The sequence below is a fragment of the Helianthus annuus genome, chromosome 13, assembly GCF_002127325.2.
Source record: "Helianthus annuus cultivar XRQ/B chromosome 13, HanXRQr2.0-SUNRISE, whole genome shotgun sequence".
NCBI classification, from domain to species: Eukaryota; Viridiplantae; Streptophyta; class Magnoliopsida; order Asterales; family Asteraceae; genus Helianthus; species Helianthus annuus.
Window position 1 is genome coordinate 3,699,887 of NC_035445.2, and position 25,752 is coordinate 3,725,638.

Sequence of the window (25,752 nt, forward strand, 5' to 3'; positions counted from 1 at the left end):
TGTGTTTTGGTGTTTTGCATGTCTTAGGTCCTTAATGAAGGATTTTCAAAATAAATGAACGAGATTTGCTGAGAAGAAATAAAGAAGCTAGAAAAGAAGATAGGTATGACCCATACTCAAGAAGTGAAGTATGATCGTACCAGAAAACAACAAAGAATTTAGTGCCACCATAGAAAAAGTTAAAACCCTGGTATGCCCCGTGTTTACATATGAGTACAGGCCATACGCCATTAATGATGGTAGGAGTCGTAACGCCATTTATCCTGGTATGAGTCGTGCTCAATTCGAAACCCTAAAAATACCTATAAAAAGAACAAGATGGCTGGAAAACTAGAGTGGAGGAAATTGGGTGACTGTAGAATCGAAAAAGAGGTTGTGTTGATTTGTGCAACAAGACTAAAGATCAAAAGAGTTTGGAAACCGAAGATCTAACATACAGGAGATCATATTCGTGATTCTTACTGAGTTTGCTACTTTTAGTTTCTGATTTCTTTAATCTTTATCATGTATTCAATGAATTCTAGTTGTTTAGCTTTGATTATGGCTAGCTAACCGTCTAATAGCCGGTTGGGTAGGATGAATTCTAGTTTTTGTTAAGTTTGAATGATTATAATTATGAAAACGTGATTTATTTAAGTTTGTTTACTGTTCATATTGCGAGGTGAATAACAATGCCGTAGCATAGTGCCTGGTATGTAGATTCCGTATAGAATTTTTTAGGTATATACGTTTTCGACCCTCCCCCCCGGTTTTATATTTTTTTAGGTATTCCGTAGCATAGTGCCCCCTCTCCATTTCCTCCACTTCGTCGCCGTGCCTACTTCGTCGAGATTGTCGGGGGTATGATGAATTCGACGGGCCTCCCCTCTCTCTCACACATATACATACAACATATACATATATATTTTAGCCTCATCTCCCATTTCCTTACCTACATCCTCTTTGCCCCATCCTCACACCCGATCTACGTGACGCTTACGTGACGGATCATCCTCCAAGGATGGACCTCTACCATACCGCATAGCCTTATTCTAATAAAAAACAAAACCGCTTGTAAACATTTAATAAGCTATAAACTAAAGAAAAGGATAAATATAATAGAATAAAAAGGGTAATTTCGTATGTTAAGTTAATGATGATAAGAAGTAAATGGTTCAAAACTAATTAAAGTTTTACAATTATTTTGTTAATTTATGATTTTCATTCTATTATATATTGTGGGCTTCTTTTTTTCTTAATCACATTGACCAGTTGGCCCTTTTAAAACACGGGCTCTAAATAAAAGCCCAATACATCATAGAGTTAGATAAGGCTATATAATAGGTCATCTTCATTGAGTTTGCTCATTCAATCCTTAAATTAACTTAAATTTCTTAGTTTGCAGCTTATTGTTTTAAATCAAGTAATCAACATCTTCTCCCAGTAACAAGGTTGATTAACTTGCAACTTATTAAAATTATAGGTTTTGAACAACATTAGAAAGAAAACACACACACAACAAGGAAAAAAAAACACTACAAAGGTGCATAAAGTCATCCAGAAGAACTTCATGGTCATTCACCTAGGACCAGATAGAATAGAATCCAACAATGGTGTCAAATCTTTCTTATGTTCGACTGCTGTGTTTTGCAGTCTAGGATCAGTAAAGTTGTAATCCAAGTTCGATTCGACATTCATTCGTCCTTCTAACACCATAACTACCGATGACATTGAAGGCCTTCTCGTATAATTAGTTTGCAAACACCATGCAGCCACTTTCATCATCTCCACAACTTCTGAACCGTGTGTCTGCATATATTCGCTGTACTTGTCGACAATATCAAGCAACGTCCCTTGTTCCCAACATTGTTGAAAGACGCCAAGTAAGTGCCAACTTTCTTCGGGCTGAGATCTATCAAAGTTCCTCCTCCCACACAAGATCTCTAAGAGAACGATTCCAAAGCTGTATACATCTACTTTTTCGGTTATCACCGAGCTTAACCATTCAGGAGCCATATATCCCGGGGTTCCTCTCATTCTTGTCATCACATGGCTTTGATCTCTGTCGATAAGTTTAGACAACCCAAAATCAGATACTTTGGCATTGAAATCATTGTCTAGGAGTATGTTTTGAGGTTTAATGTCAAGGTGGATGATTTTTTGCATACAATCTTCATGAAGATATGCTAGACCTTTGGCTATATCAAGAATGATTTTCTTTCTGCATTGCCATTCGAGTATGTGTTCTCGATTTCCATGGTAGATCCACCTATCTAATGATCCGCTACTCATGAAATCATACACCAGAAACCGTTGGGATCGCCAAGCACAAAATCCTCCAAGTCTGACCAGATTCACATGGTGAATGCTTCCAATGGATTCAACCTCAGCTAAGAATGATTTGTTAACCTGCCCGAGACCATCAAGACGTTTTACTGCAATCTTTGTGTCATCTTCAAGGGTCCCTTCGAAAACTGATCCGAATCCTCCTTGACCAAGCTTTTTAGAAAAATTCTCTGTGGCGGTTTTTAGTTCTTCATAGGTGAACCGAGTCGGCATCCCTGGTACCGCATCTATATACTCACATCATTCATGTCTGCGGGATAGCCGTATAATCGGACGTTCTCAAGTGTGATGAAATGTTGATCTTGTGTAGAATTACATGTGAGAGGAGTAATTGGATAGCAACCCTGGCTGGGTTGCGGATCATTCACTGCTTTGAAATAGTCTATCGTGTGAGGGCTTGGTGCTGGACAGCTACACTGTTGCTTATTCGAGCAAATGGCATTTCTCCCACAAGCCAAAGGATAACTACACTCTCCGTATCCGTCATCGGTAAGTAGATCAGCCACCTCAGACCATTCGCCTTTCCATTCAAACACTTTCAAATGCCCATCGGGCATGAATTTCATATATTGAACCGAGGATGCAAATGGTATATCAATTGAATAATCTGACCAAAATGTAATTTCTTTCTTTAGTTGTTTTAATGCTGTTAAAGCTCGGGGTTATGTAATAGACTTGAGGTGGGTTTGATCCCACACTCGCAAACAATTGATCAGTAACTTGAAGAGAATACAAACCTTTTTGAGCCGTCCAATCAGTGGACGAAACACTAGGTATCAGCTGCTGTCCTTGAAACAGTCTTTGCCCCGGTACCAAACAGTCCGTTGGGTGATCAAAAGATTGCCAAACCACAGAGCCATTGACATTAAACAACACTAGGTTTCCAGTATCAGTTAACTTCATACCAACAACAGATTTCCCGGCGGTGTTTGTACTCCAAACTGTGCTTCCATCGACATCCTGAAGGACCAATTCTCCGGTTGCAGTGAACTTCAGTGTTGCACCTATACTAACAGGAGAGTCTCGGTTTACTGACCAAACGACTTAGAGGGGGCGTTTTATCAATATAAAAAATGCCACTCTCTCTTTCAGTTACAACAATGAAGACAGCAAAGAGGTAAGAAGTGCAGTTTCCATTGCAGTAGAAACCACAGGCAAATGTGGGCCCAAATGATCCTCCAAGGAGGACGGTTCGAATCTGTATGGTATCACTGAGATGATAAGTGTAACGTTTTCCAGGAAACGCGGAATTAAAAAAAAGAATCAGTGTTGGTCCATGTGGTGGAAAAGATTAGCAGTAGGGTAGTCGTCAGGCGGCTGGGCAGTGGTTGAGTAGCAATTTAAGATGAGAAACAAGGCAAAACAATAACAGATGATCCATGCTGCCATCATAATATTAGCCAACACACACAAGATGATCAGCCAATGAAGAAAGGTATATGCTTCATGATTTGAATGTGGATCTACTGTAGAGAAGTCAATATAGTCAACTCATTTAATAGATTAGTCATAATCGTTTCCTGACAAGCATTTAAAATCAATGTTTTAAAAACCGGTTTTTAAATCAAACCGGATTAGGCTAAAAAATGGTTCAACCGGTTGAACCAGGTTGTATCAAGCGGTTCAACCGGGTTGACTACCCAACTCTATAATTTCATAAATTACAACATCAATTCAAAAGTTAATCAAAAAATGCATGATTACATACTAAAAGATGATACAAAAGTAAATCAATAATAAAAAATTATCCAAAAGATAATCGAAAATCATTCAATTTTCCAACAAGCTCTTTTAAATGAAAGTTTACGATATGTTTAACTGTTTAAGCCATTTGAGTGTTGAATACATCAAGTTCACGATCACATAAAAGATAAAATTCACTATTATCGCCATCCTCATCAACTAGAGGATAACTATTTTCGTTTCATACAATATTAAATAAGAACTTTTAGCTACGAATAATCATAATATATTAAAATTACGTAAGATAAGTAACATATATAATAAAAATAAATAACAACCCAAACTAAAATAACCCTGGGCCGGTACCGGTATACCGGATTTTACCGGCGGTACAAACCTTTTGCCGTTTCATTTATTTACCAGGGTGTTTCGTACCGGATTTACATCTGGAAACGGTAATACCGGTATAACCGGCCGGTATTTACCGGTTTTTAAAACATTGTTTAAAATCATGAAACACATGGGGTATATGTCATCTCACAAAATGCAATAAATATAGATAAAGAAACATAGCCTACTGATGTCGATTGCGCAGCTCGTCGGGGGCATTTACGGCGGAAGCGTTTGTATCGATGAAAGACGGGCGGTACAGGTTGGGCTGCTCCTTTTTTTTCTTATTTCATTTTCTAGTTATGTTTACTTTTTGAAAAAAATTGGATATAGTATCTGGCTGTTGAAGGATAATAAAACATCAGACTTCAGAATGTTATTCTTCATATGCTTCTACATGTAAATATTACAGGTGTTTACAATGTAATTCGATGGGTTTTTGACAAAATCTAAACCTCTGAAACAAGAAACCAACCGTGTTTGGCAGTTCAGGTTATGCTGCTTGAGCTAATATTTTTGGTCGAACCAACTGGTTTCGCAGTTCGACAGTTCAGGTTATGCTGCTTGAACTAATATACTAAATACACATTACTACATGTTTCAAAAGTAAAAAAGAAATATGTAAATAATAGAGGTCATACGGCCGATCTGTTGACATGGTCAATTTAAGTTTCAAACCAAACTATTAAACTGTCAAAACCACAAAAACCGGACAGAGAACCATAACGGCGATTCAATCGGTTTTAACCGTCTTGAAACACCCCTACTTGGTGAGATATTTCAAGTCTTCTTTTCTTGAAGCTAAAAAATATTGGTTAGCTGCTCATATTCACAGAACTGGACCAAATAGGTAATACCATAACAAAAATTTCCTAACTTCTTTAAACAAATGAATACATAGTTTTATTCAGTAAAAAAATGTACATGTGCGGTCAAAGGGAAACGTGAGATAGCCATCAAGTTTCTCGGCATTTTTTAGCATCCCTCTGCTTAAAAGTTAAAACCGTTGTTGCTAGCTGATAAATTCATCTGCTATCAATGGTGGGATAAAGCTGTAACCTTGAAGAGTTTGCTCAAATATATGACCCACTCTAAGCAATTTCTCCTGCATTTATGATGTTAATCACGTTAAATCAATAAAATATAAAAAAGGGTAATTTCATGATATCGAACAAGGGTGAACTTGGAAAAAAAAAGGGTATTGAGAAAATAGTCTGACCTCATCAAATGCAGCGCCAATCATTTGAAAGCCGACAGGAAGGCTAGCAGTGCCATCTTTAACAAAGCCACATGGCAAAACCAATGCTGGCAATCCAGCCAAATTCACATTTACCTGCATTTGAAAGCAAACATAAGAATCTAAAGCTAAAATGTTTATAAAATAAAGGGTAAATTACACAGATGGTGATGTGTGGTAAGGCCAGGTTTCAGTTTTGGTCCTCGCTTTTCACAAATTAAATCCGTGGTCCCCATTCTTCACTCATAACAACACATTTGGTCATTTTCACTAACTGACGAGAAAAGTCCGTTAATTTCATATGAAATAACTGTATACCCTTGTACTGATTTTTTTTAAATAGGGTAAAAATCGAGAATGATTCTAAAGATCTTGATTTCAATGTCACAGGGGCGTGACGGGGGCTACAACAGTGAAGAGGTGTGTTTTAAGCATAGTTGTTAAAAGCCATCGCCTCTTGAGTCTAGGCCCATTTTTCAGGCGAGGCGAGGCGAGGCAGTTGCGCTTTAAGTCGAGGAAATTGCGCTTTAATTCTCCAGGTAATGGTTCAGGCACAAATTCCGGCGAGATTCCTAGATTGCGGAGAGTTTCCAGCAAAATTCTCTAAATTCCGACAACATTCTAGCCAGATTTCTACTTTTATCTAAGGAAAACTACTTTTATACACTAATTTTAGAACTTTTGGTACTAAATAGATGAAATAAAGTGTTACATAATAGATTTTGTTAATTTTATTTGAAGAATAGTATTCTTTTCAAATATATAATATATTTTTTATTTTTTTTCTCATTATGCGCTTTATTTTTCTCAGGCCCTAGCTTTTTTTGCGCCTTGCGCCTAGGCCCCAGGCGAGGCCTATGCGCCTTGAGTGCACCTAGTGCCTTTAACAACTATGGTTTTAAGGTTTTTAGTTTTTTAACTAAAAGGGTAAAAATGTCTTTTTATATATCTAACATAGTTGGCGAAAAGGACCAAACTTGTTACGAGTCACCATACCCCTAGAATAAGCGTGTAATTTCTCAAAAGAAAGAACCAAAACCAAACCAAAACTTCACCTTGCCGTAGGGACCATCTATGTAATTTACTCAAAAAATAAATAAAATGTAGGATGTCGAAAGGGAAGCTTGCAAGGACATACCGTCATGATATCCCCGGCATACATTGCCAGCGGATCGTTTTTCTTTTCACCTATATATATCAAAGAAGAAAAATACAGTGGTTACATGATTATAATCTTTCACATATGATTACTAAGGTGATCGTAGTGGGTAAATTGGTAATTACCAATTTTATATGCTGCAGATGGAGCCGCTGGTGAAATTAGAATATCATGTGAATCTAATGCTGCCTTGAAGCTTTTCTGTACTACAGTTCTCACCTAAATCATCAAACCACCATGATTAACATATTAATCAACATTATAAAATATAGAGTAAATTACAAAATCGTCCTTTATGTATGTCACTTATTGCAAATTGTGTCCTTTGTCTTCAATAATAATTACAGAAAACGTACTCGATGTTTACAAACTCTTGCAAGTTATGTCCTTTAGCCCTAACTCAGTTAATTTTTGTGGTTAAATCTAACCAAATGGATCCCACATAAGGGTATTTTTGTGGTTAAATCTGACCAAATGGACCTCACATGAGAGTAAAATGACCAAAATACCCTCATGTGGGGTCCATTTGGTCAGATTTAACCACAAAAAATTAACTGAGTTAGCGCTAAAGAACATAACTTGCAAGGGTTTGCAAAAATCGAGTACGTTTTCTGTAATTATTGAAGATAAAGGACACAGTTTGCAATAAGTGATGTACATAAAGAACGATTTTTGTAATTTACTCTAAAATATAAGATCAAGAGAATACCTGCTGAGCTCGCTTGTAATAAGCATCATAATAACCAGCTGAAAGGGCATATGTCCCCATCAAAATCCTCCTTTTTACCTTTAAAAATTATTAAAAAAATGATTTATTCGTTATAATAATGTTAAACCGTTGAACTTATAAGAAAAGCTTATCAATGTGATTTTCTTTTATACCTCTGGACCAAAGCCATTAGCACGAGAACCTCCGTAAAGGGAACTCAGTTCATCAGAAACGATTTGATTACCATACCTGTAGATAAAAAAAACTTACGATTTTTAAATTAAAATATGGCAACTAAATGCACAAAATAACAAGATAACGTGAAATATATATACCTAACACCATCATAGCGCGATAAATTTGAAGATGACTCAGATGAAGCAAGAACATAGTATGCAGGCAATCCTAGAGAGAAAGATGGCAAAGAAACCTGTAATTCATTAAAAAAATAAGAAAAAAATATATTAATTACTTGTTTGTTTAGACAACCTCAAAGATTAGATTTTATATAAACCGTTAATGGATAAACAGGACCTCTGTTACACTACATCCTAAGTCTTCCAAATGAGAAATAGCACCACGGATCGATGAAACAACTTCTTGATCAACTCCGTCACCAAGCGTTTCAGAAATTACACCAACCCTTAATCCTTTTAACGGTTGCGATTCAAAATAATCTTTCGAAATGAACTGAGATGTGAAGTCGTTAACCTCCTGTAAACAAGATTTGCAATAATCATTTCATACGAAATACATCAAGAAACTATAAACAGCAAGATCAAGGGTAGAACTTAAAAGAAATATACCCGTTTGCTACTAGTGGCATCAAGTTTATCATGACCACAAATCGACTGAAGAAGAAGTCCGGCATCAGCAACCGACGAGCCAAAGCAACCAATAACATCCAGTGATGACGCATACGCCACCAGCCCGTATCGTGACACACGGCCATACGTCGGCTTTAGCCCTACAACACCACAAAACGACGCCGGCTGCCGGACACTTCCACCAGTATCACTTCCCAATGATACTACACACTGCCTAGCGGAAACAGCCGCCGCCGAGCCGCCTGATGATCCCCCTGGTACACATTCAAGGTTCCATGGATTTGCAGTAACCTAATAAGTAGCAAAATACCAAAATCTATTAAGTCAATACAATTTACAAGTATGAAATTGGCAAAAAATAGAAAATAATAGAACCCTAACCTGATAAGCTGATCCTTCAGTGGTACTCCCCATTCCGAATTCATCCAAATTAGTTTTCCCAACAATAATGGCACCACTCTCCTTCAACTTCTTAACAGCGGTCGCATCGAATGCCGGCCGATAATTTTCTAATAATTTGGATCCGGCAGTAGAAGGCATGTCTGCAGTACAAATGTTGTCTTTGACCGCAACCAATACTCCAGCGAGGGGGCCCACGTCCTCGTTTCGATCAATCTTCCGGTCAATTTCATCGGCTTCATTTAAAACGGTTTCTGAGACGTGAAGGAAGCTCTTGACATGGGGTTCGGTAAGGCGTAGACGGTTGAGAAATTCTTCGGTGAATTGACGGGTTGTTTTCTCACGGGAAAGGATGGATTTTTGGATGGTTTGGATCTGAGAGGTGGGTAGCGATGCGGAAATGGGGCGGGCTAGAGGGGTGGCGTGGATCGATTTGGCATAATGGTGGTGAAGCGGTTTAGATCGCCGACAGTGGAGGAGGAGGATGCGAGGGTTTTGGACTGAAGATAGCATTTTTTTACAAGGAGCTGTCAGAGGAGAAAGAATGACTATCAAATAAGTTCGGTACTTCGGCATCAACAACTTTCTAAACTTTGAGAATTATGTGCAGTTAGAAAGGCGGTTGTTACTGACCTTTGGACTTAAAAATGCATACTATGATTCAAACCAAAGTTGATGCTATATCGTCTAAAGGGCTTTCTTTCATACATTTTTTAACTAAAGTTTGACTTTCTGAGTCAACATTGATCTTTGGACTTAAAAAGTCAGAACCACAAAGTCAAAAGCAGATAATTCATTTGTTTTCAACACCTAAGTCAAATTCTATGCTATTTACTTTCCCTTATCTGCTATCAATTTTACACAAAAGAACTAGGCCCGGAAAACAAGTAGAGTTGGGCGGGTTTGGGTGGCGGCTCAAATCAAACGGATTGATTTAATAAAGGTTATTTTGGTTTGGGTCGGTGTTATGAACCGTGTAGACTCTCGTAGGCCCAACCTTGTGGCCCGTTTAATAAGCCCAACAAGACAAGCTAGATATAACACTGGGAGTTTAGATTACGGGGATTATGAAAAGATTGTTTAAGCTACTTGAGTGTGTTCTTCTTCCCATCTCCATTGTTCTTCTGTATTCCCATCTTCTTCTTGTATTAAGTTGTAATCCTATCGGTTAATCAATTCGAGATCTACCTTTATTCCTAATTTGATTATCTCTTAGCTGAGTGAATATCAATTCACTTTATTGGTGCTTTCATTGAATCGTCTGCATCGATGGCGGACGACTCATTAATCCCTGATATACTCGCTAATCTTCAGTCCATGCTCGAGAACACTAATAAGATACAAAGTGCTCTGAGGCGGATGTCTGCAACCCTAGATAAACAACAGTCGGCCGTTGTCAAACTGGGGGACCTACTTCTTTCACCACCGGACGCTACTGATGATTCTGATCTAGGGCTCAAGACTACTACTCCATCGAATTTTGGTTCAATCGCATCTGGAATTGAGGTTGTTACTAATCAGTCGGGTGTTGTCAACTTAGATCTGAATAGTAATCAATCTAGGCCTCTGCAATTAACAGATCTAGTTCCCTCTTCAGTTACCAGCAATTTAGTTTCAGCGAATGCCACTGTCGACTGCGACACTAATGTTCCACAATCCACTGTTTCTAAGGAGGCGGATTGGTTATGGAGGATTTATTATTATGATCCTGGTCTGATTCAATATGGTTCGATTCGAGTTCTTACTTCGGATCGGATGTTGAATGTTGATTCAATTGCCATTGTTAATAGATTTGGTAATAGTCAGATGACGTATGTGTTCCAATACACCAATAATGACTATGTTCTCCAGGTGTTTGATGAAATGCCTAACAATATTGCCACTGTAATTGAGGCTCACACAGCTGCACATATGAAATTCTCTCTTTTCACTGGAGCTAATTCTGATCTATGGGCCGCTCATGCCACCATGTACTCCGAATTATATGAAATTCTTGAAACCTATCGTTTTACAATTATCTCCAGTCAACTGGAGGAGGCGGCAACTTTTTGTTTTGATCCTGGGCCGTTGAAACTTACTGCTTCGCATCCAACTCAGGTTACACTTGATTTTGGCTCTCTCGTTTTATATACGCTAGTTAGTATTCGCCACTTTAATCCAACTTATTCCATTACTATTGCATCGATGCTTTCACTTGACGAGTCACCTTCTCTCCTTAACCCAGCCTTCAATGATAAATTGGGTGTTGTTAATACTCGGATTGCACTTCGGGAAGGCTTGGTTCAACTCAATCGAGCTAAAGAAAAATTAATTCGGGTTGCTATTGGATTTACATATGATATTATGGGTTCGAAAGTCCGCGATGCTACTACAACTGACGTTGGTTATTCTCGGACGGTGTATAGTCATGCTCATTTGGGACATTTGGACACGACACTTAGTTTATTTGCCGGTCAATATCCGGCTAGTTTAAGGGTTTTTGTTCCGCTCTTGGAAACAACTTATGTTCTCATTACACATTGTTGCCGTGCGGTACTCATAATCAATGGATTGGGAGCAACACTTGTAATGGAATTGATGGTTGCTACTGAAAAGGGTCATGAAGTTGTTGTTAACTATCAGCGAAAACCACCATACGGTTATTTCAATTATGATTTTAGTCACGTGCCTCTCCATCAGAATGTCAGACCGTTACCCACTGCTGCAATAACTCATGCTCGACTAAGGTTTAATGGTATAATTCTTACTTCGGATTCCACAATGCGGACAACGTTGAATTTTTATCATGCACATGAACAGAGTGACACAACAATATCAAGTGCTTTAAACGTAAGCAAAATAGTTTACCTCCGTATATTTCGAAACTTGAAACAACTTTTTGGGTGGCAAGCAGGTTCTACTACAACGCCTTATGTCCATATGCATGTTCTAAGGTTTACATTTAACTATTCTGGAGCGTTTTGGCAAATCAGAAGACAATCAGTTTTGGTTAGTAAATTGAGTTTTGTTGGGGCAACACACCTGGTTGTGGTTTTTAATTCTGTTTTTAAGGAGAACATAAGTCATTATGATGTTCGGATGCAACCGAATTTAGTTTGTCTACAGAATGTTTATGTTATTTGGATGATACCATGGAATGCAATTCTTTTTCGAACCACTAAAAACGCGATCAGTACAGCGGCACTATTAGTATGCAAAGACGTGAGGCTACGTGATGTCTTACCAATTAACACAACGTTAAAGGGCGTTCTAACCGCGTATGCTATGACAACAAGTCTTACACAAATACGTACGCCAGACCATTATCTGCACTTCAACGGTGGTACCGGGTCGGTTCTAACCACTAATGGGACTGTTGAAATGGAAGCTTGCATCATGAATGGAAATTTAAAGATTGGTGGTGCGGTTTCGAGTTATGTACAACTCTTACTATTAGGTGTTGCTTTCACCATTAAACCTCCGCCAGAACCTCCTCCATCAAGATCACATAATAATTGTCTTTACACGCTACGGACATGCGCATCCGCACCGCTCCGAGCTTCTCCTTACGAAACCCAAATAATCATATTAATACAAACAGCCATGTTACTTACACGGGTTCTCTTCACAGGCATCAACTTCAATATCAGAGGGTCGCTCAACTATTATGACCAAGGTTTAAATGACATTTCAGCCACTAACTTGAAGCTTGAACAAATTCACCAATCAATGACCTTAATAATCCTTGAGGTTGAAGAGAAAATTCTTTGGGATCCATTTATGCTCCATGGAACCTTTGAGCTCAATGAATTGTTCATTTTATTTGTGCACTTTATTTGGGTAGCAACTTGGCTGGAATTTGCTCGTGAGTTACTGGTGCTTCAATGTGAACCCACCTTGCTTTCACAAGCCATCATATTTGAACTACATGGCTACTGGGTCCAGTCTCTTGTAATAAAGGATCCATTTATTTTAGCTTGCTACACCCATGTTGCTATGGCAGATCCCATCTCATGCTGGTTCATGAAACCGCCATTAATACAATGGGACCACCGGTCAAAGGAAGTAATTACTGGGGACGAACCTCTCCATTTGATCAAACGATATACATGCTACCACCTTGAGGACAAGGTGGTTTTGAAAGCGGGAGGTAATGTTATGAACCGTGTAGACTCTCGTAGGCCCAACCTTGTGGCCCGTTTAATAAGCCCAACAAGACAAGCTAGATATAACACTGGGAGTTTAGATTACGGGGATTATGAAAAGATTGTTTAAGCTACTTGAGTGTGTTCTTCTTCCCATCTCCATTGTTCTTCTGTATTCCCATCTTCTTCTTGTATTAAGTTGTAATCCTATCGGTTAATCAATTCGAGATCTACCTTTATTCCTAATTTGATTATCTCTTAGCTGAGTGAATATCAATTCACTTTAGTCGGGACGGATCCGGGTTGGAACAGGTTTCAGGTCAGAAAGGGTTGCTTTTAAAAATAGTTATTTTGAAATTACTGTACAACTTAGAAGTTCTGACTTTCTGGTTTTCAGCACCAGTTACGCGCGATCATGCCTCAGTTTACGAATGTTAAAATGCCGGTTACACTTTCGGAGCCGGTTACATGTACCAGGATCGGGAAACGCGCGTCTGGCGCCACGTTACTAGGCCCCAGCACACACTTACCCAGCCGCTCAGGGCGTAAGTAACTGCATCGGTTACGTGCGCTCAGGTGTCAATTACGCGTGCTGCGTCTATTACGCGCTTTTACTTCGGTTATACGTACCAGAGCTTGGACACACGGCAGGCGCTTAACGCAGTGCTCGACGCGAAACCGACTTTGCACGAGTAACTGACACCGGCCAGTTACGCACACGCCCATGGTTACGCGTGTTTAACGCCAGTTACGCACATTCCGGTGTCGTTCTGCACGTTTAGGCATTGGTTACACGTGTTTAAATGCTGGTTACGCGTATCAGGGCCAAAAAACACCCGTCCTATGCCACGTAACGCGCAGAACCCAGTTTCGATATTCGCTTAACCCAGCGTTCGATGCGTAAGCAGCTCCACATTAGTAACCGGGGCCGGGTTGCAACATCAGATCTGTACAGATGTTATCTTCTCAACTTATTAATTGATACTAGGGGTGGCAAAATGGGTGGGTTGGGCAGGTTTGGGTAATGAGTTAGGATGGGTATGGGTTAGGATGGGTTTGTTAAGAAATGAGTTAGGATGGGTTTAGGTCAAGATGGGTTTTTCTCAAGATGGATTTGGGCATGATAGGCTAAAAATATAAACAAATAAAAAAAAATAAAATAAAAAAAATTAAAAACTTAAAAATAATCAAAAAAAATATAAAAAAAAATCAAAAAATCAAAAAAATAAAAAAAAATATGCCATGCTTTATTATTCTTGAATCTTGATCATTGAGGGTGTTTCATAAGACTGACTTTTGTATCTTTTGAGGTGATTGAGGAACTGAAACAATATTTTTGTTTAATCCTGAAAGCATCATGGATGATGATGAGGTGGCTATAGGGAAGGGGTCTGTGTTCTTTTATGGTGTGGGTCATGTGCTCAATGACATAACAGCTGCTTGCTGGTTTACTTATCTTTTGGTGTTCATTACAGATATTGTTTTTTTAAGGGATGCTGCTACTGTCATGCTTTCTGGGTAGAAAGCTGATGGATTCACAACAATAAATAACGTACCATAATGTAAGCAAATACTTTTAATAGAGTTGTTAAAAGAATTTTAATACATATTAAAAAGCTCCCTACTGCAAAAAAAAAAAAAAAAAAAAAAAAAAAAAAAAAAAACGAACTGCGATATCCGCATCTTTTTCATCTCCTTTGCTGTTTCAGAATCAGATCACCTTGAATATACATACTGCCGCAACAGCAATTTGAAATTTGTCCTAAAAGCGCAAGGTTGAGAACCTTCTTAAGGCATATTGACTGACTGTTTTTTGCACTTCAGGAAACCAAGTTAAAAGTCCTGAACCGGTATCATACCGGATAGTACCAATACAGTACAGTATACATTCGGTCAATACCAGTATGGTACCGATTATACGGTACAAAATTTCTCAAACCTAGAACAAAAATAACTTGAGTCGATACAAATATCTATGATCCCCTATATTCATTCAGTAAACCTTAAAAATAAACTTAAATCAAGTAAACCCTAACCTTCATAAACAGATGTATCATGAATATGCTACTTACAATCAATTATATTATGTTTGTGGAATATTAGGGCCAAACAGTCATTAGATTATCAACAACACAAACACAGAGTGTAATCAAACAAACAATCGAGTCTAAAATCAGTTAAAAGTTAAAGGTGAAAATGTTGCATTGTAAATGGAAAAGAAATAAACTTACAAACTTATTAGGATTTCTGAATTAGGGTTCTCAGCAGCGGCTGAGAGCCAAGCCGCAGTCGGAGCCGACCGGCGTGGCGTGGCGTGGCGCGGCGGCGGCGAACTGGTCCGATACTTTACAGGAAAAGATAGTGGCTTGCAAGAGGATAGAGTATCTTCTTCTTCCTTATCATGAAAGGGGTCGCTTATTTATAGTAGAACTTGTAAGTTGAAATTTGAAGGAGTGAAATTAGACGTGTTTCTGTATAGGACTTGTAAGTGGGCTACATTTAGATAGAGTGTTATTGGGCAGGACTAAAAAGAATTATACAAAAGCCCATTAATTAGTTGAGTTTAATAATAAGGGGGAGGGCCAATTAGGTACTCATAGAGTGGTTGGAGAAAGATTTTATGTTCCTTGTGACACAAGTTCGACTCTCACTCTTCCTATTATTGTCTACGGCATCCAGGTGAATAGCGAATACGGGTGGTGCCGGTTCGTCTTGGATGGAGGTCGGGTTTCCCCGCATCTGAGAGAGCCAAGAGCTAGCGACGGTCGAATAATCGACCTTGGCCACAGCTTCCAGTATCACGATGATTGGCATGTTATTTCTTATCGTTTAAAAGAATAATAAAGGGGAGCAACCCCGTGCCGGTTTGAACAGAACAAAGAATATAATAGTGAAAATATTTGATTATTCAGTTTTTCTTTGTTTTTAATTATTTTATTGCATATGTATTTAACTAGTTTTTGTCCGCGTTGCTGGGCAATAAACCGAATATTTCTCTCTCATAACATGTATGTCTGTATAGAGAGCAAAATCGTAATTATATTTTGAGCTGGAGGCGAAATCATAATTTTAAACTGAGAGCAAAATCATAATTTTGAGCTTGGGGGGGGGATCATAATTTTATTTTGAACTGTGGGCAAAAACGTAATTTTGAGCTGAGAACAGAATCATAATTTTAAGGTAGAGTGAAAACCAACATTTTATTTTGAACTGGGGGCAAAACCGTAATTTTAAACGAAGGGCGAAACCGTAATTTTAAACTGAGAACAAAATTAAAAATGAGTTTTTGAACCGAGGGCAAAAGCGTAATTTTAAGCTAGGGGCAAAATTATAATTTTATTTTGAGCTAGCGGCAAAAACGTAATTTTAAACGAAAGACGAAAGCGTAATTTTAAACTGGGAATAAAGTTCAATTAAAAAAAGGTTGGTCGCCTGACACTATTTCCCCCAACTTGTAAATACATTTGTAGTATAATATAATATAATATAGCTTATGAGTGTTTTCCTTTTTATTTATACTAGTGAAAGTGAATATGAATAATTTGAATAAAATTCATGTTGCTTATCGAAGCGTCCATTAGTTATCCATCATGCAAGTATGTTAAGTATGTTTGAAAAATGCATTATGTAGGCTATGTCAATGTCCATTAGCACTGGCGGATCCAGTAATTTTTTTTTTTTGGGTTCATTGTTTTTAGATACTTTAATATCATAGGTCCGGATGTAAAAAATTTCGGGTCAGTTCGACGGTTTCGATCGGGTAAAATTCATCACATAATAAAAATACGATACAATTAGAGGTGAGCAGATTGCGGTCCCACCCGAAATTACCCAACAACAAGACCGAAAATTAACCAAAACCGGGCCCGAAATAATACAATTATACAAATGGTCAGACCTCGGTTCCTATTTATTGACAATTTCGAGACGGTTCCCGGTCCAAGACCAAGGAAAACCAGAAAAGAACCGACCTGGTGAAAAGTAAAACTGATTCTTTTTATCTGTTAATCTGTTATGCATATCCATAAGGACAAATCAAATCGACCGACCTTAAGAATTAGAGATGATGATGGTTGCAACAACATTAAATAACCAGGTTTGTTTCACTTCTATCTAATTAATCACCATTGTTTGTTTCAATCATATGGCAATAGCATCAACTTCAATTCAATTTGCAAAATCAAGAAGGGGAATAACACTTTATCATAGCCATTGATTAGGGGAGTGGGGTGGTTCCGTTTTATTCCGTGATGGAGCAAGTTCCACGCATGGAAAATGTACAAGACCAGCGCCACCTACAAAATTTGACGCGTGATGGATGGTAACCGTGATAAAATTCACACGTTATGGATTATTTGGTGATAATTGAATGTGTGGGGTGTAAGAGTTTATTTTTGGGTGTTGTGAGTGATGACCATTGCCACTAAAAAAGGTTGTGAGTGATAGAAAAATGATTGATGACATGGCGGAAGTTGATTGGGTGTTGTGAGTGATGAGTGATGACCACCCCACCCCCTTATTACTTCAACTCAATTGGCCCAACTTAAATGGATCAGAATCCGATCCATGATCCAACATAATGGATCGTGATCCGATCCATATCCAAAAAAATTTAAATGGATGGATCACTAACCGGATTGATCCATATAAAAAAATATAATAAAAAACCTCTAAAAATAAAAAAAATCACAAAAAATCAAATAATTGCAAAAATTCAAAAAAAAAATCAAAAAAATTCAAAAAAAATCTAAACAAATAATAAAAATAAAAATCTAAAAAATCAAAAAAATCAAAAAAATAAAAAAAGTCTAAAAAAATTCTAAACAATAAAAAAAATCTAAAAAAATTCTAAAAAATAAAAAAATAATAATAAAATCTTTAACTTCTATATTCATGAATCTATCTATTATACTAAAAGAATACATCTTTGCCACATCACCTGCTTATGTGGCATAGCTACTTAGGCTGATAATTGTGTTTTGAGCGGCAAAAGGAATTTCCTCGATTCTCCTTCAATTGTGATGAGCGGCAAAAGGATTTTCCTTCATTGTCATTTGTGAAATCGTCATATGTGTTCATATGGAAACTTCAATCAATCTTCTGTCTTCTTTAACATGAATTCTCTCTCTTAGCAAACCCTAATTTCTTCCACGCCACTTGCAAATCTCGCCTAAACTTTTTATTAACACTTTTAATCTCCAATCATCATCGTATGATTCTCTTTCACTCATGCATCTAAACCCTAATTCTTCCATACCACTGTTTTCTTTCTCCATTGTATAAAGTTCTCCCCAATCCAGAATTGGCATGCTGTTGGAAAGACGATATTGATGAATTAGGGTTCTGGTGAAGTGAACTGGTAATGTTTTTCCTGTGTGTCTTTTGGATGTTTGTATAATCCCGTTATTTCTTCACTTTCCTCCTTTACTTACTTGAATTTTTGTTCCTTTGTCTTTCATCTTTTCGTTTATGCATCCGTTGGGTTGTGTTAAGGGTTTTGATTTTATGCTTAAAATTGAAATTGCAAGATTATTGTTTGGGAATTTTCAGGTTTTGAAATTTCAGGATCTTAAAGAGATTGGAAGCAAGGCGATGTAAAGGTATTCTTGACCAACGATTAGATAATAACATTGCTTTATTTTCGGTTCTTTTGTCAAATTTCTAACGTCTAATTTTTGTTTTCTAACTTAGCAGCCTTTTCACATGTTTACATCTATAGCATATTTTTGTGATTATAGCTGGTGGATATTTAAAATGCGACTAACCCATACATCGCCAACTATAACTTTAAACTTTTTTCGTCATAATTTGTAAGGTTTTATGGTAAATTCTTGATGATGTTGAGTTTGTTATGCTCATTGTTACTTTAGAAAGTAGCCTAAATAATGGACTTAATATTTGTTTTCCTGCTTTGTATATATTAACATGTGCTTTTTTTTCTTATTCTTTACCCATTATGTGTAAGGGAACAATTGCATCTCAACCTTACCACTTTACTATTTTTGTTTACTTTATGTTTTGTTTGAAAATCTTGAAATTTGGATATGTTTTCTTAATTAAAAAAATGGTTGATTACAAGAATTCAAATCTACCTACTTTTTTTTTACCTAATTAATTTAGTAAATAAAAATCGGGTACGGGTCGGATTGCATAAGTGACAATATGATGTAGAAAACGGTTAATTTTATAAACGGGTCAATTGAGTAAGCTTAAGATTCATGGAAATTATTAGATGCATATATTGGTTGATGTATAGATTCTTGATATACATTTCTTTTGGTTGGTTCTGGGCCTTTTTGCTAATTGTTAATTTTGATGATGGTAGGTCGGCAGCTGAGATCGGGAACGCCAGAGAATGTTATTTACATACAGAACTTTGTTTGGAAGGTCAGTGTATACTTTTTTTGAATGTGGTTTTGGAGGTTCGCAAAACTATACCGGCATGGCCCTGGACTTACTTGTAGGTACTGGTAAATTTTTTTATGTAATGTTTATTTCTCACAGTCGAATGACATCGTATATTTTAGAACGAAGACATCTATATATAATTTGAGTGGCTGAATGAAAGAGGGTTATTGGATTTTATCACCCCTAACTATTGGCTATTAGCCGCTGCCACCCCCAATTATCACTTTGACATCCCTCACTCCCAACTTAACACTTAGTTTGTTCTGTCACCATGTCGTTAACTGATCACTAAGTTTTGAGTTTGTTACTATACTTTTCGAGGTGTCCAAAGATCACTAAAACCTTTCTAAGATCCCTATGACACCCCCAAAAGTATAAAAACAGGATTAAAAGTTAGTGATAAGTTAACGACGTGGTGACAGAACGTACTAAGTGTTAAGTTGGGGGCGACGGGCGTCAAAGTGATAGTTGAGGATGACAGCGGTCAATAGCCAATAGTTGGGGGGGTGATAAAATCCAATAACCCAATAAAAGAATGATATATGGTTGCAGTAGTTAACACCTTCACCCCTCAGTTAAAAGACTAGGATTCGAATCCTACACTTCCCTTTTTTGTTTATTATATTTCAAGTACGAGTTGGGTTCTTTTTTCTATAGGCTTTTTTTTGTTTATTTTCATGTAGGCCTTTTCTTTTAATGGGTCATTGTTCAAATGGTGCAAGAGTGTGCTCTTGCTTTGAAGGCAGAGTGGGAGAATAAAGATATTACTAGACTTTATAGTAACCATCTATAGCATAGTTATCTGATCTTGAATCTTCGAACTGTCATGAATAGATATTAATCAGTAGAGGAGTTGGATTAGGTATTTCTTTTTGGTGTAGGAGCATTGCACATTGCCTGGAGAAATTAGGTTGAAAACATTCTGGTTATTGGTTGCATTTTGGATCTGCCAATGTAATTCAACCAGATGGTCCAGTGTCCAGATGCTTTTACCTAACCCACTATATGATTTCTTATGAGCCATAGAGTCTTAATGCTGACAGGATCGGTGAATAGGAGCTGGCTCCTGATTTGTTTGCTGATACCAACTGGACGATGAAGTGGATACAAACCGTTTGGCCATTCTTAGTTTTGGTACAATTTATTCATGGAATTTTGCATTTTAGATATAAAGATATATATGAGTCTTTGATTTATATACAACTGCAACTTTATGTTTATAAGTTGTCTGCTGGATAAAGTTCATCGGAGTTATGGATGTCAGAAATAATGAGCAGCTTGATCATATGTTAATGTGGGGGATGGTATACCTGGTGATGCTCTCTGATTATAGGAGTGTATATGCTAGATTAGTTCACATGGTGAGGCTGATTGATGGTGTATTTATGTATATATGTCATCATCTGTTAGCGATACTAGATGTTGGTTATGTTTAGTTTGATCATATAGTATAATTTTGTCGCAATTGGTATCATTCGACTCCTTAATAATCAGATCTTTAGAAGCATAATATGTTGATCTAAACAATAAAAAAAATTGATTCTTACAATACTAAGTCACAAGAATCAGATAATCAACTTATTTTTTGGCACAAGTTTGTAAATTTACATGTGTTGTTAGTAATTTGGTATATATAAGACATGTAGAAAGTTGAGAAATGGTGATTTTTTGTGTTGTATGTACACTTGGGCTAAGCGAAGCATCTTAAAGTTAAGCTGGTGAATCGCGATGCATGATTAGAGACAAATATACAGAAGATGAAACCAAAGTATATTTGACAATGAGAAGCATCTTTGTGTTAAGAGTAGGTGGTGATCACCCTGCATAGCAAGACCTCAACTACATGTAAGTACAAAGTAATCAATCCTTATATTAGAAGGTACTCTGTTTAAAGACATAATTAAGTAAGCATTATAGGCTATCAAGATTATATTACGATTCTATTCTTTTATTTAATTCATACTCTTTTTTATTATGTTGGTTTTTGTTTTTAAGCTGTGGTTTAAAAGACTGAAAATATTTGGAGGATTGTAATGCGAAATGTTGGCGCAGAGGCTTATCCTCTCAGGTAAATAAAAAGATGTGGCATCTAGAAAAAGTATGTGTTTTAAAATTTAGAAGTTGTGGTTTATCTTCAATTTTTGTTATTACATAATTTACATACTATTAGTAGTTATTTCAATCTATGTGTTTTAATATTCTGTGGTAGGGATGAGCTGGTAACATCCGGTACCGAAAATCCCAAAAATTGGGTACCGATACCGAAAATACCTGGTATGGTTTGGTTTAGTACCGGTACGGACCAATATTTGAAGGTAAAAACCCGTACCGAAAACACAATATGTCTGTATCGGTACTAAAAATCGAGTATGTTCCGGAAATCCAAATCTGGTACCCGTTCCTGTCACACCCCCGATTTCCACGTGTCACCGGTGGGCCCGGTGTGGGGTACAGTGACGTAGTTGGCATCGTCATAGACAATCAACACAATATAATAATGCACAGCGGAAGCAGAATAGATACATTTCAACTTTAAATAAAGTGCAATAATAATTATCACAGTAGTTGAAACGGATCCACAGGCGGATCAAATAAAATAAGATAAAAATAGTTCAACAGATATATTGTCGTCCGAGCTTGCGAGACTATAGTGGACGCTCTTAGGAAACAACCAGCCTATTTCCGTATAGTACCTGCACTTAACCTTTTGGGAAAAATACGTCAGTTTACACTGGTAAATACAAATCGACTGACTCATTTTGAAAATGATTGAAAATTTATTTAAATGCACAAGGCATAAATATTTTTATTAACTTGGGATATTTATAAGATATAAACTTGTGAACGAATTACATGCACTTATATCTCTGGTGGCCCGGGATCTGCTGTCCGGGCTAGAGATTAAATGACACACCACATTAAAGAGTTATACACGTCGGGTGTACGCCTACACCCCGTGCTCTGGTCGTGGCCATCTCGTAAGATAATGCCAAGGATATCCGGGACACGGTCAATAACCCCCCAAAGCCTAAAGTAAGACAAGACTGTTTAAACGAAGTCGCACAAGCTATTCAAGACTGTACACCCATAAGGCGCAGGACTTGTGCGCCCGATCAAGCGGTATTTTAAATACCGTACCCCAAGCCCGTATAGGGAAAATAAGTCAAAATGTATTTACCTGAGCAAGTATAAGTCACAAATGATAAGTGTTGGTAGCTTTTACCGGGCCTCCTAATCTGGAACAAAGGTTTATAATTTACCTATTAGATTCCTAACGGGTCTTTTATTTAAGCCTAAGCTTTGACCGGTTAGTTTTAAGAATGATACGGTTTACGCACGATTAAGCGAAAGACCGGATAGAATGTGATTTAGACCCGACAAGTTTGAATACTTGTATAATATGGGTATACTAAATACATTCTGGATTTTGACATAAAAATGATATCGTTTGGCCCGTTTTGGTCAATTTACGCAAACTAGTTACGTAAACCGAACCGAACGCGAAAAGGGCGATACGGGTAGACAAAAGATTCAAATGCAAGTTCCCTGATATAATATGCTTTAAATATGATATAATATCAGTATGTTATGTTCTATATTGCCCGGAATAATTTTAAACCCAATTCATGCCTTAGAAGGGCATTTTGGTCATTTAAAAGATAATAAAAGAGTAAAATTAGAAATCTGAGTTTCGGGTCTGGTTCATACAGTAAATATATTTAATATAACATATTATATCAGTAGGGTATGACCCATATATCAACTTTATCATTTAAAATCAAACTATGCACCGTATGGGTATTTTAGTAATTTCACAAGGGCTAAAAGTGCCAAAACTGGAAGTCTGAGTTCATATACTTATACTTACTGTTTTTATATGAAAATATGCTAAACACATCAGTAGGTATAGGTCTTATATGTTTAAAACAAGTATAACGCTCACTATGCGCTTTAAAACGCTAAATATGCGATTTAAGGGCGTTTCCGGGTTTATATATGAAAGCTGAGATTTTTATACTTCCAGAAGGCTCAAAATATTTTATTTAACATTTGAAATCAGTAGAAAAAGGTTTCGGGTCAAAAGAATGTGTAAAACTCATTTTATGGCTAAAACGGTCAAAACCGACATAAGCCGAAATGACTAGGCGATCTAGGATCCGTTCAGCCAAAAATTAATTAAAAATCATCAAAATTCCCAGAATATTATATTACTTCTGTTGGTAAAGAGTTTCGTATCAAAACGTGGCCAGAAACGGGTTCTACGCGAAAAGGACCGTTTATGTAAATTTATAATATAGTTTTACGCTAATGGCCATAACTCACAATCTGGACCACCAACTGATCCGAAATTTTCGGTGCAAGTTTATATATTAGAAATAAAGATTTCTATCCTTTCACTTTTCCAAAAATCACGTTTTATATAAAAAAGGGCAAAATAGTCAACTTTATGCATAAATCGGAAACATGCATTCGAATCGGCTAAGCATAGACTTATGACATAAAATTTCCAGAAAGTTTAACTAAAATGCCAATGGTCAAAAATGCTCTAAAATACAGATCTCACACATGCATGTATGGATCCGAACCGATAGTTTACGAAAAAGTCGTTTATTAAGACTTTCGGTTCCAATCCGGGTTTACACTAAAGATCGTCGAGTTGATCGTGGTAAAATACATTCTTATATTCATAATAAAGCTTTCTATGAAGAACAAACAGATTGCATGTCATCTATATCATTATTCATGTCATTTTTCACAAAAATCGCTTCTGTTGACTTTTTAGAAATAGGTTTGACTCGACATTTAGCATGCATGTAGTGGGAATCAGAGAGTACCCTTTTGAGGGTTTGTTTCCCATAATATTACCAACATGTATCAGGTTTCAATTCGAGAAATGACTGATTGAAACTTATTTAATCAGAAAGTCAAAGCTTATGAACAAATAGTTTGACTTTTAGCAATAATCACAACAAGAACGGATTAAAGATTGAATTGAAAGCTTACAAAGGTCCTATTGATGTTTAGTGAACACTAGGATTCGACCTTGATGATCAGATTTACTCCAGAAAGCCTACCTTGAAAGTTCTTGAGAGCTCTTGAGAGAAATAAGTTCTTGATCAAATGCAAATGTCCAAGAAATGGTTTGTAATCTGATTTAAAGCTGAATTTTCGAGGGTACTGTTGTAGTAGCCATGCATGGCATCCCATTGGAGCTTTTGGAGGCGAGATACAGCTGTTTGTCACTCAAATTCGGACCCAAATCACCCCAAATCGAATTTCCTGTCGCTGGCAGCCCCACGCGGCCCGCTTGGGTTATACCAGGCGGGTCGCCTGACCCCTGTTCAGCCAAACAAGTTTCAGTTTTGGCAGCTTTAGTCCCTGAGCTTGCGTGCGATGGTTCGGCTGCTTAATTTGACCCGTAAACCCCCAAACTTGATTTTTAAGAACCTTAGGACATTTACCAACATGGTAATGTCCTCGGATAACTTTGCGCTCAACCGAAAAGCCATGAAATTCGACATTGACGCTTTTAGTCCCTTAAGTACGGTTTTGGCCATAACTTTCTCATACGTTGACGAAACTTCATGAAATTTTTACCACATATTCTAGTGAGTATATTTTAGCTTTACAAAGCTTCGGGTCTGCCAAAAGTTCACTCAGAGGTATAAATTAAACATGTTGACACTTTTGGCCCCTATAGTTTGAAATACTTCACTTTTGTGCAATTTCCGCGTCGTATGATCCATGAACCATCCGTTAAAGGTTATAAACATTATGTAGGGTTATCATAGAGCCTATTTATCCATTGTTGACACTTTGGACCCTTACGTTCCATAGTTTTCACTGTTTGTCACTTTTAGTCCCTCTAAAGTATGTTTTCACATAACGGAACCTTATGACACGTGTCAAGACATTATTGGACGAAATTTTTCGAGGTGTTACATCCTCACCCCCTTAAAAGAAATCTCGACCCCGAGATTTATTCAAACAAATGGGGATATTTTTCTTTCATCGTGGATTCCACTTCCCACGTATACTCGGGTCCTCTTCGGGCATCCCATTTGACCTTAACAATAGGCACGTGCTTCCGTCGAAGCTTCTTTACCTGTCGATCCTCAATCGACAAAGGTTTTTCCACAAATTTTAGACTTTCGTCTATGTGTATATCTGTATGCGGTATAACCAGTGAATCGTCAGCGAAACACTTCTTCAAATTACAGATGTGAAACACATTATGAATGGCACTAAGTTCTTCAGGCAAGTTTAACTTGTAAGCGACTGCCCCGACACGTTCGATTATCTCGAAAGGTCCTATATATCTCGGGCTTAGCTTGCCTTTCTTTCCAAATCGCATTACACCTTTCCAAGGTGATACCTTAAGCAACACTTTTTCACCCACATCGAAGTGAAAATCCTTGCGCTTAGGATCCGCATAACTTTTCTGCCTATCCCTGGCAGCTTTCAAACGATCACGGATCTGAACGATCTTG

At 37.3% G+C, this 25,752-nt stretch overlaps 1 protein-coding gene and 1 pseudogene across 2 annotated transcripts; both read right to left on the minus strand.

Annotated features, from left to right (window-relative positions):
- Positions 1-1,557: 1,557 nt before the first annotated feature.
- On the minus strand, positions 1,558-4,420 carry LOC110900395 (annotated as a pseudogene).
- Positions 4,421-5,174: 754 nt separating this feature from the next.
- Positions 5,175-15,270, minus strand: LOC110897344 (glutamyl-tRNA(Gln) amidotransferase subunit A, chloroplastic/mitochondrial). Of its 2 annotated transcripts, none has more exons than XM_035981502.1 (11): positions 15,085-15,270; positions 8,712-9,315; positions 8,310-8,621; positions 8,038-8,217; positions 7,839-7,933; positions 7,677-7,752; positions 7,504-7,581; positions 6,920-7,013; positions 6,774-6,823; positions 5,618-5,731; positions 5,175-5,503 (listed from the first exon to the last, which is right to left on the minus strand). In XM_035981502.1, exons 2-11 carry the CDS (start codon positions 9,303-9,305, stop codon positions 5,411-5,413), a joined length of 1,686 nt encoding a protein of 561 aa, XP_035837395.1. In that variant the 5' UTR covers positions 9,306-9,315; positions 15,085-15,270; the 3' UTR covers positions 5,175-5,410. The 2 variants fall into 2 exon arrangements, with proteins under 2 accessions (XP_035837395.1, XP_021999794.1); XM_022144102.2 differs by having other exon boundaries at positions 8,712-9,256; positions 15,085-15,251.
- Between the last annotated feature and the right edge of the window lie 10,482 nt (positions 15,271-25,752).